Source organism: Vombatus ursinus, unplaced genomic scaffold, assembly GCF_900497805.2.
Source record: "Vombatus ursinus unplaced genomic scaffold, bare-nosed wombat genome assembly UNPS02014799.1, whole genome shotgun sequence".
Lineage (NCBI taxonomy): Eukaryota > Metazoa > Chordata > Mammalia > Diprotodontia > Vombatidae > Vombatus > Vombatus ursinus.
This window is the reverse complement of record NW_020954577.1, coordinates 18,210,612-18,221,294: the sequence shown is the minus strand read 5'-3', so window position 1 is coordinate 18,221,294 and position 10,683 is coordinate 18,210,612. Positions and strand designations below refer to the sequence as shown.

General features: G+C 51.9%; 1 protein-coding gene across 1 annotated transcript in view; it reads left to right on the top strand.

The window, feature by feature from the left end:
• The window catches only part of SCIN (scinderin), a 56,238-nt gene that overhangs the window by 31,214 nt on the left and 14,341 nt on the right, over positions 1 to 10,683 (top strand). The window contains exons 5-8 of the mRNA XM_027872235.1: positions 4,457 to 4,549; positions 6,536 to 6,668; positions 8,174 to 8,262; positions 10,452 to 10,667. Coding sequence (XP_027728036.1) covers positions 4,457 to 4,549; positions 6,536 to 6,668; positions 8,174 to 8,262; positions 10,452 to 10,667 — 531 coding nt within the window. The remainder of the gene's footprint in view (positions 1 to 4,456; positions 4,550 to 6,535; positions 6,669 to 8,173; positions 8,263 to 10,451; positions 10,668 to 10,683) is intronic.

Genomic DNA, 10,683 nt, shown 5'->3' with positions numbered 1-10,683 from the left:
CCATCCATCCATCCATCCATCCATCCATCCATCCATCCATCCATCCATCCATCCATCCATCCATTTGTTCATTCATGCTTTTAGTAAATGTTGTTTAAAGCTCTTGCGATGTGTGCTAACACTGGAGACGCAGAGGTAAACCCTCATGTGGCTTCCATTCTACCTCCAACTCCCAGCTAGCCCAACCTGACTGGACCTTGGAGCATGCCCAAGCTTTATTGGGTACCAAAGGAATGAGATTCAGGCCAGTTCTGAGGTGTTCTCCCAGGCACCCCAGCCCCACCTGGAGATAAGAGGTGTTTGAGCTGATACCACCCACCTAACTACTGGCCATTTGGATCTGGAGGTCAGTGGGTGTGTCCTGCTGGCACGCCCCAGTTCCACCAGAGACTCGTGACCTTCCTGATAAGGTCTTTTATCAGCCTTAGGAGAATACCCTCACGAAGTGGCCTTTGACACACATTCCCAGGGGAACCAGCTGGAAGCTGCTGCTGCTGAGGGTGGGGCGCCCTGCTGTACCCAGGGCGGTGACTGAGGGAGAGGTGAGAGACTTCACATCCCCAGAGAAGCTAGGTAAAGCCTGGCTATCTAGTGATATATCGTGGTCACATCGGACCACATCCAGGTCATCGGCCCGGGATCATTTCTGGAGTCAAATTCTGCGCCTGGAGGGAATTCCAGCCTATCTGTCTAATCCTTACGAAAACAAGATTCCCTACTGGTACTTAACCTCCCCCCACCCCCCAGTGAACCTATCCCAAATTAGGAAACCTCTAATTCTCAGAAAGTGTAGACCTCTGCCAGGCCCATGCCTGCCTCTTTCAAAGTGCTTCTGTCTTCACTGGCTCAGCCCTGGGCCCTGGAATATGCCATCTTGGTTCCCAAGCTGAGCCTCTGGCTATGTTGAGTAGCTCTGCCCTGCACCCTGGTCCACCTGGCCTAAATGACTCAGTGTGGTCTGTCTTCTCTGACAGAGCAGTGTGGGCTCTTTGGGTCTTTGGGGCATCCCTGGGCCACAACCGTGATGACCAGGGAGTTTAGAGAGCAGACCATGCCACCCACAGGACCCCGGCCCAAGGGGGTTGAGCCTGTTCACAATTCCTCCCAGCCTAGCCAACACGTTCTTCTTCCATTAAGGTGAACACTGCTCTCCTTACCTACACACCTCCATTCACCAACATCCCTGAACATTAATTACTTCGTGGGTTTATTGTCCAGAAAGTGATTTTATTTGGCTTTCACCAAACCCTAACAGGCACGAGAAAGGGTTACCATGGTCCAGAAAGGGGCACTGGGGACAGACAGACTGTGGAGGGCTTTCTGTGGGGAGGAGTTCTACAGTCCAGGTGACAGAGTGGTCACACACATGAAGCAATCATAACAGACATTGTAAACTGTGTGCCAGGTGCTGGGCTAAGCCCCATTAATGCAAAGACAGGCAAAAAGAAAGATTCTAATGGGAAAGGCATCAGGGGGTGAGAGAAGGAGGTTCCCATGCAGGGATCTGGTGGCTGTCTGGAGAATGAAGAATGGGTATTTGGACCCATGCCCCAAATAGCGGTTCTGGGAAGAACCCACAGGAGTGCTACCAGGGAAGGGCGCTGGCAGTGTTGGAGAGCCTGGTTCTACCCCTCGGTAGCTGTGTGACTCACTTTGGCAAAGTCTTTTCCCCACCTACAAAATGGCGGTGATAATCCCTGTGTGTCAGGGCTGTGTAAGGCTCAGGAAGACCACATGAGGTTCTAGAAATGGCCCTGGGGGGTCAGGACAGAGCCTTGATAGGCAGTCCCTGACTAGGCTGGCCCAAGGCAGCAAGCAACAGGAAAACATCCAGGTGAGGAAGAGGAAGGGAGGAATGTGGATTGACGTGGCTTCAGGGCCTCCGCTTCCTCCTGGGTGAAAGGAGGGGCTGTCCTTGGGGGTCCCCTCCAGCAGCCCAGGCAGGGTGGGAGCCTGAGACTCAGACTGGGTGGGGCTCCCTGAACAGCCTCCATCTTTCCTGAGAACTGTTTATCATCTCACGCTTTTGTGGGCCTTCCCTATGATCAAATATTTGTGATAGCTCAGCCCTTGCCCTAGTCACATGCCCTGCCTCAGCACCCGGTGTCTCTTCCATTTGCCCTTCCTCACCCTGGACTGGGAGTTCCAATGGGCTGCAGACCCGGGGGTGGTGGGGGACTGATAGAACTATTGTAAGCAATCCGTGAATCTAAGACCAAGCGAGCACTAAATGCTGTGTCTTATACATAGCTGGAGCCAGAATGCTCCTTGTACTGTCCATGTGCTCTCGTGGTCCCCACGGTGCGTAAGAAAACCTAGGAGCTGGCCCCTAGTGCCAGTGGGGGAAGGCATACGTGTGGCCCAGGAGTGAGTGTGATGGCTTTGGAGTAGGGGGGTCTGCATCCAGCTGAGATGCAGCAGCACGCCTGCGTGACCTTGGACAAAGTCTGAGCCGGCTACAGTTCTGTGACCCTGGGACCGGGCCTCGGCAGTCTAGCCAGTGTCCGTGGCTCAGCCCTGGAAAGAAAAGGAAGAGGCTTTGCCAGGCTTGTGCCCGTCCTGCCAGCTTCGTCCTCCACAGCAGGAGAGGTCGGGTCTTTTAGAGGTGGGCCTTCCCCAGGCGGCAGGACTGACTTCTTCCTCTGACATCCGGTCTCCTTTTCTCTGGTGCATCTGCATGCTCCCTCAGACGTAGGCCACGGTCCTTGGGCTGAGATGTGACGGGGCGGAGGGCAGAGAAGGCCTTGGCCCTCCCTCCTCCTGGACGCTGCCTCTCCTGCAGTGGCTTGTCTTGTAAAGGGGGCTGGAGATGGCTCCCCTCCCCCAGCTTGGTTGTGACCATCACGCACGAGGCTTAGGAGGTCTGACCCACCATGGCCTCTTCATGGGCTCAGTGCCATGATCCACTCAGTTTGTAATCACTGGCAAAAGCAAGCATTGAGAATCAGCTGTTAGGTGAGTGGCCTTGTGCTACCTGCAGAGACGGACACCCAAACCACATGGGCCCTGCCCTCTGGGAGCTTACACTCTCCTGGGGAAGGGGCCATTTTTAGCCTTTGGCTCTAGCTCTTCACACACACACAATTCCACAGGGATAAAGGGAAAATGAACCGTACTGTCCCTTGATGTTAGGCTGGAGCTGACAGACGCCATCAGGAGCTGCGGCTACGTGAAGGAGGCGAGCCGGGCTGGGAAGACGGCACGGGAGCAGATTGGAAAGAATGTTCAGGGGCCTCTCCTTGGGCTCCTGGGGCTCTAGGGGGGACTTGTCAAGAAAACCAACCCAGGGTCTGGCTGCAGCCAGACCCCCCTCTGTCTGTCCTCGGCAGAATCCCCCTTATGCCTGGGCGTGCCTCCCCTCCAGGGGCAGCTGTCTCTTCTGGGGCTGTGTGGCTGGCCCATTGGCTACCCTAAAGGCTCTTTGCCTCTCCTGCAGGATTGGTTAAAGGCCTCTGCCAATGTCAGAGGGGGCAGCTTTATGACAATGCTTCTGCCCCAACTGTTCATGGTAATTACTCTTTTATTATGTCCCTGACATTATATCATTGAGAATTTGGAGCCAGAAGGGACCTTGGCCCCCTCCCTTCCCTTCCCAGATGAGGAGAGGTGGGGTGACATGCTCAGGAAGGACCCAAGCTTGGGGTGAACAAAGCTCCAAGGTCCGTCTACTATCCTGCTGCCCCTCACGTCCATGGGCAAAGACAAGTGTTCCAATGCACAAGTGAACGAAAGTGGAGAAAAGAAGACAAATCCATCGTACGTCAGACGGTCACCTTCTGCTCCTTACGGCTTCCTGGGTTTATAAGTCAATTAACTTTACATACAAGTACTGTTATGTACTGTTATGTTATGTAAACTGTCACATTTATGGTAGACGCACGATGAGTTACTGAGCAGTCAGCATCTGTGTTGGTGGAGGGGCTTTGTGAGAGGGGAGTTCCCTACCCCAGATCCAGACCAAACATCTATGAGAATAGCCATCTGTGCATGTATGTAAATGTGTGCATGTATACGTGTGTGTGTGTGTGTGTGTATCTCCATCCGTATATGTGTATATACATACTCATGACACACACAGTACGTCACTTTGACCAGTGAGTAACAGCGTTTCGTCCTGGGCTCCTCTCCCCTTCCAGACTTCTTTCCTGTGACCTCGTCTGGGCTTTGCTGCTCTTGTCAGTCTCAGACATCTGATCCGTGTGAGTCTGGCATGTGTCGGGGGGCCTGGGGCCCAGAATTCAGATCAGGGCGGTCCCATCCTATAGGCCTCAAGGGCAGGGTTTCTATTCCTTTAGACTCTCTCTCCTCCCAATCTTGTGCTCTAGAAACGATGATTCCCCAGTGAATGTGGCCCTGCGACTGCCCGTTACTGGGTTAAAAACAAGTTGGGTCCCTGAGCAAGGCACGGCTGTATCCCCAGGCCCAGCCTCACTTCCTTGTGTTCCCCTGCTTGAAGGTTTTAGGAGAGAAGACGGAGCTGAGGATGGAAACTGAGGACGACGACATCGTAGCTGACTTCACCAACAGGAGAGTGGCCAGGCTGTACATGGTGAGTGCGGGGACTGGGTGTCCTTCATCTCTGGGCCTTTCAGGGCCTTCCAGCGCCGGAGCGTGACCTAAGCCAAGGGTGGCGGGATGTTGTATGGATGTGCCTGCAGGAAACGGCTCCGCCTTGGAAGTGGCCCAGGGACCCCGGCTTTGGGCCCCGGCCGCCTCCTGGCACCACCATCATCATCATCATCATCATCCTTGTCACCAGTAGCATTTCTATAGCACCTTATGTTTGCAAAGTGCTTTACTGTGGAGGACCAAGAGAACGGGGATGGATGAAGGAGGAGTGAGAATCTGTCCTTCCCGATCTCGGACAAGGAAGCCAGAGTGGCTCCTCCCTCCCCCATCCCAGGCCTGAGGAGAACAGTTCCATTTGATGAACCCCCCCCCCCCCCATGCAGTAGAGTAAGAAATGGGGTGGGAGCATCTAATACTAGTGCCAGGGCTCCCTCTTCTGGAAACACACAGTAGTGCAACATCTGATTATCTCCCACCAAAGCCGACAGAAGTCTAAATTGGGTGCCTAGGCTTGGGATGGCCAAGGTCTGTTTCCAGGGGATCTCATGCTAACCCTCCTTTTGCTTTCAGTGTTGTGATGCTTGTCAAAATAAATAAAAAACAGGCATTTTTCAGCCATAAAGATGTGACCAAGAGATAGTTTTAGGATTGAGCTGTTCTGCATTAACTGTGTGCTGGACACTTGGCTAAGCCCTGAACACGAAGGCTTCGTCATTGTCGAGGGGCTGGCCTGCTGGCAGGACTCTGAGCCCCCCGTGCCGTGGCTGGTCTTAGGACAGCAGCCCCAGACCTATCCACTCTGCCCACAGCTCGTTGACCCCTCAGGAGAAAAAGCCTCAAAGATAGAAAATTTAAAGAGTAATGCATCAGGACCTTTAAAAAAGACATGTAACCCTGACCATTGTAAGAGAACACTTGTTTTCCCATTTTCCTGACTGTGCCCGAGGAGGAAACTCTAGACTTCTGCCTGTAATAAATACTTGCAGCCTGCTGAGGAGAAGCACCCCCAAAGGGTGTGTGTGCTGGGGTTCTGGCTCCTTGCTCTCGTGCTGCTGCCCTCCCGTCCCCTATGTGGTTCCCCAGGTCCTAGGCAAGGAGACAAGACCACTCCGACATGCATGCATGGACTGCCTCACTTTGCAGCTTTGTTCTCATAGGATCTGATTTTATTTCTGTAAAAGCCCATAGGAAGGGGTACCAAGGGCAGGAAGGCATAGAAAGTGATGGGTGCTTGGTACCTCCTCACAGAGACGAGGGAGATGAGGAGAGGCGGGGGGGGGGGGGGGGAGAGATAAACAGAGACAGAGAGGGAGGGAGAAAGACAGGAAGGGAGGGGGAAGGGGGAGACAGAGACAGAGAGACAGAGAAAGACCAACCTGTCTCCCATCTTTGTCTGGGGGAAACATGCTAGAAAGAAAGTAGAGCTGGTGTGGTGTAGTGGAGGGAGGACTGGTTCAAATCCCGACCCTGTCACTGTGAGAGTGTGGGAAAATCAGTTTCCCTCAATGAGCCTCACTAGTACATCTATAAAATGGGCATAAAGCTACAAACACACCCTGCCCCTCAGGGTTCCAGTGAGGGAAGTTCTTCCCCAGATCAAGGTTCCCTGTTTCCAGGAGCTGTTTTCTCTAAATCTATAATTAGTTAATAATCATAAAATAGAAAACATGCCTTCTCTTCTGGGGGAAAAGGCAGCCTACTGTAGTGCATAGAGCCCTGGACCTGGAGTCAGGAAGACCTGGGTTTCAATCCTACCTCGGACATCTTGGCTGCGTGACCCTGGGCATGTCCCTTACCTCTCTGGGTCTCCCTCATCTCTAGAATGCGTGGTTGGCTCTGAGGAGCCCCCTGAACACCATTCCTGATCTTCAGGCTTTAGGCACATGCCTGCTTCTGCGTGTGTGAGTTAAGTAACAGCTCCGTAGACTGGAGCAGGGACTCACCCAGGGGCCTTTTCTTGGCTTAGGTTTCTGATGCCACCGGGGCCATGAGCGTGTCGTTAGTCGCAGAAGAAAACCCGTTCTCCAAGAAAATGCTGCTGTCAGAGGAATGTTTTATCCTGGACAACAAGGCTGGGAAGCAGATTTTTGTGTGGAAAGGTGAGTGTCCTCAGTGCTGACGCTGCGGGTTGGCCTTGGAGATCTCCGGAGGGCAGACAAGTGTTCCCTTTGATGAAAGGTTCTCAGTGTCCCCCAGGGCCCACCCCCCGCCCAAATGCACATCTGGCCGTCGGTCACCGTCCTGCGCGGAAACTTTCAGTGGGAGAACTCGCTTCTGTGTGACTGTCGGCATCCTTCACAATCTGACTCCTGTCTGCCTTCCCCAGCCTGTTGTGAATTCCTCCCCTTCAGACTCCATGAGCCTCCCACAAGGCAAGCTGCCCTCATTGTGCTACGTGACATTGCCTATCCCTCCTCTGGGCCTTTGCCTGGGCTCTGCCCCATGCCAGGAGAGCCCTCCCTCCTCACCTCTTCCTTTTAAACCCTCTAGCTTTTTTCAAAGCAAGCCCATTGGTCATCTCCTACGGGAAGCCCCTCCTGATCCCCTTAGCTGTCAGTCCTCTCACTTCCTCACGTTGCTACAGCTGTGCTCGTCCATTTGGGTGGGGAAGTGATGCAGTCTGAACTTGGAGTTCAGAAGCCCTGAGTTTGAATCCTGCTGCAGGCATCAGCTGTGTGGCTCCAGGCAAGCCACCTCCCTTCTGGCGCCATTAGTGTCCTCATAGGAGCTACCTATCTCACAAGATCATGGTGAGGATCAGCTGTGGCGATTGTAAAGTCTGTTTAAGAGCCAGATGTTACATCACGTCCCCTCCTCTGCAGGGACCCTGAGCTCTAATGTGGGAAGGAACTACAGAGACCACGGTGTTCAAACTTCTCACCTTGTAGATTAGGAAACTCAAGCTTGGGAAGAGCATATGATGTGTCCAGGGTCATATAGTAGTAAGCAAATGTAAGAGCTTTGAAGGCAGGGATGTCTTCCTTCTTTCCTTCCTTCCTTCCTTCCTTCCTTCCTTCCTTCCTTCCTTCCTTCTTTCCTCCTTCCTTTCTTCCTTCTTTCCTTCCTTCCTTCTCTCCCCTCCTTCTCTCTCTCTTTCTTTCTTTTTCTTTCTTTCTCTCTTTCTTTCTTTCTTCTCCTCTTCTCCTCTCCTCTCCCCTCCCTCTTTCCCTCTTTCTTTCTCTTTCTTTTTCTTTCTTTCCTTCTTTCTTTCTTTCTTTCTTTCTTTCATTCTTTCTTTCTCCTCCTCTCCCCTCCTCTCCTTCCATCCCTCTCTCCCTCCTCTTCTTCCATTCATCCCCACTGTTTAACACTGTGCTTCAAATGTAAAAACTGTCTAACACATGCTTATTGGATGGGATCAGCTTCAACCACTGAGACTTTAAATCCCTGATTTCTCAGAGGAAGCAAAGGGGAAGGTGAAATACAAAAGGAATCTTTAAAAAGCCAAGACTTCAGTAACATTCATTTGCCTTCATCTCTGGCCCTTAAATTAGTAAATGATGCACACAGAGCACTTTGGTGGAGCACCGACTGGAATCTTTTCATTTTCTGATCATTTGGCCTCCTGAGTCTTGGCCCATTGTTTGTGTCCTTTATACTTTAGGCAAAGATGCTAATCCTGAGGAGAGGAAGGCAGCCATGAAGACAGCGGAGGAGTTCCTGCAGCAAATGAATTATCCCTCCAGTACCCAAGTAGGTGCAAAAAGAACAGAAGCAAACACCAGCCAGAGGGGGGTGCTCTAGCTCTCCCTGCAAAGCTCCAGACTGAGGGGACTGGGGGTCCTTCTGGACTGGAACAATGGTAGATAGTGACCCTGTCCCTTCTCATTGGATCCGGGGCTCTCTACTCCAACCCAACCCAACCCAATAAGTATTTGTGAAGGGCTTGCTAATCTCCAGGAGCTGCAGTCCTTGGTCTGGGGACATAAAGCCAAAGTCCTGCCCTCATGGAGCTTATGTTCTATTGATAGAACATGATCATTGAAGGAGGGAGAAGGGGGCTTGGGAAAAGCTTCCCTTTTAGAGACAGGATCGTATGTCCTGGAAGGGAGAAGCTGACACCAGGGTGACCTGGAAAGACCAAAAGCCCATGTCATGGCGGCTGGGATGCCTCCTTCCCTGAACTGAATGTCATGCAGAGATGGATCTGTCCCTTTGATTAGCCAAGAGCCCTTGGATGAGGCCATTTCCTTCTTCTCTGAGGACATGTGCGTGTGGAGTGTAAGAATGTGTGTGTGTGTCACTGTGTTGTGTACAAGAATGTGTGAATGTGTGTGTGTGTGAGAGCACACGTGTGCATGTGTGTGAGAGCACACGTGTGTGAGTGTGTGTGTATGTGTGTATGTGTGTGTGTGTGTGTGTGTGTGTGTGTGAGCCCTCTCCCACCCCCACAGCCGGGAGAGGGCTTGTCAAGTGCAGACAGCCAGGTTCTGCTCATCATATCATTCTGCACATGTGTATTCACCCTGATCCCACCGCCATCTTCTGTTGACCCCGACTGTCCAACTCCCTGTCACCTCCTCTGGGGGACAGTGGCCCAGGGCCTTTTCTCCAGCACTGATTTGTGGCCACATTTAGTCAATTCTAGGCTATTTTTAATAGCCTCCTCACTGGCTTCACAGATGCTGGTCTCTCCCTTATTGGATCAATCTTTGCACAGAACTGCATAAATAATGTCCTTAAGGCACAGGTCTGACCCAAGCTCCGTGGTTCCCTATCCCCTCCAAACTCCTTAGTTTGGCATTCAAGGCCCTTCATGATCTGGCATATTGCCCTCACTCCCCTCTCTCTGTTCCTGCCGTCCCTGGCCTCCAGGCCGTACCCCAATCCCCATCAGCTCACTCCCTCCTCTGTCCATTCCCATAGTTGTTTGCCTGTTGTCTCTTCCACCTTAGACTGGAAGCTCCTGGAGGGCAGGGGCTGATTTTGCTCCTTCTATTCTTATCACTTAGCACATTGTCTGCACAGAGTTAGACGCTATGTGAATGTTAGCTATTATTACTTCATTATCTGCCCTTTTAACTCTTCCTCTTCCTCCACAATTCACTTCAGGTGTGCCCCGTTCTGGACGCCTTCCCCAGGCCCCCAGACTCTCGGATTCTTCCCCCAGACTCTCAGCTCTCTACATTGCCCCCCTCCCCCCTCTCTAAGTGTGTGCCACAGACACTGGAAATACAGTCTGCTATATTCTGTGTGTGTGTGTGTGTGTGTGTGTGTGTGTGTGTATTTATATATATATATGTTCCTCTGACAGATTATAAGCTCCCTGAGGGCAAAGACTTTTTTGCCTTTTATCCTGAAATCTTAGTACAGTATCTTATGTTCAGTACGTGCTTAATGTTTGTGGAGCTGAATTCTGTTTTGATGGAGTTGGCATGAAATTATACATCTTTCACCCAAGCACCGTCCTAGCTCGGTCTGAAGGTCCTTCTCACTGGGTTGGCTCTTGGGGCATGGATTTCTCCCTTGTGACATTTCCCCATGGCGAGGAGAGCTCGTGATCTGCATCAGTGGAGGGAGGGAGCCCACGGAGTCACGTCTGAACACGCCACTGCCCTGCTCGCTTTCCGTGGCTCTTCTGCCCTCTGGAGTCAAATGCTGACTCCTCACCCAGTGACGCCAGGGTCAGCATTAGGGTGTAGCCTGAGGAGCTGAGGTTGGACTGCGCTGCCCTCCTAATAACTGGCCTTCAGTTCTTCATAAACGATAGTGAGAGATCATAGGCTCTTATCCCAGTTTACTGAGCTTGATTCAGCCCAGTCTCACCATTAAGCACCTACAGCTTTGCTGCTGTTGTTACCCAGAAACCCCTTTCTGGCTCTTCATGGTGGGAATAGGGCTTTTTCTTCCTTCTTTGTGGTTTGCTTATTCTTACGTTTCAGATTCAAGTTCTCCCAGAGGGAGGTGAAACACCAATCTTCAAGCAATTCTTTAATGATTGGAGAGGGAATGATGAAAGTGAAGGCTTTGGAAAGGTGTATGTCACTGAGAGAGTGGCCAAGGTCCAGCAGATTCCATTTGATGCCCAAAAGTTACACGAGTCTCCCCAGATGGCGGCCCAGCACAACATGGTGGACGATGGCTCTGGTTCTGTGGAGGTAAAGATTTAGTAGG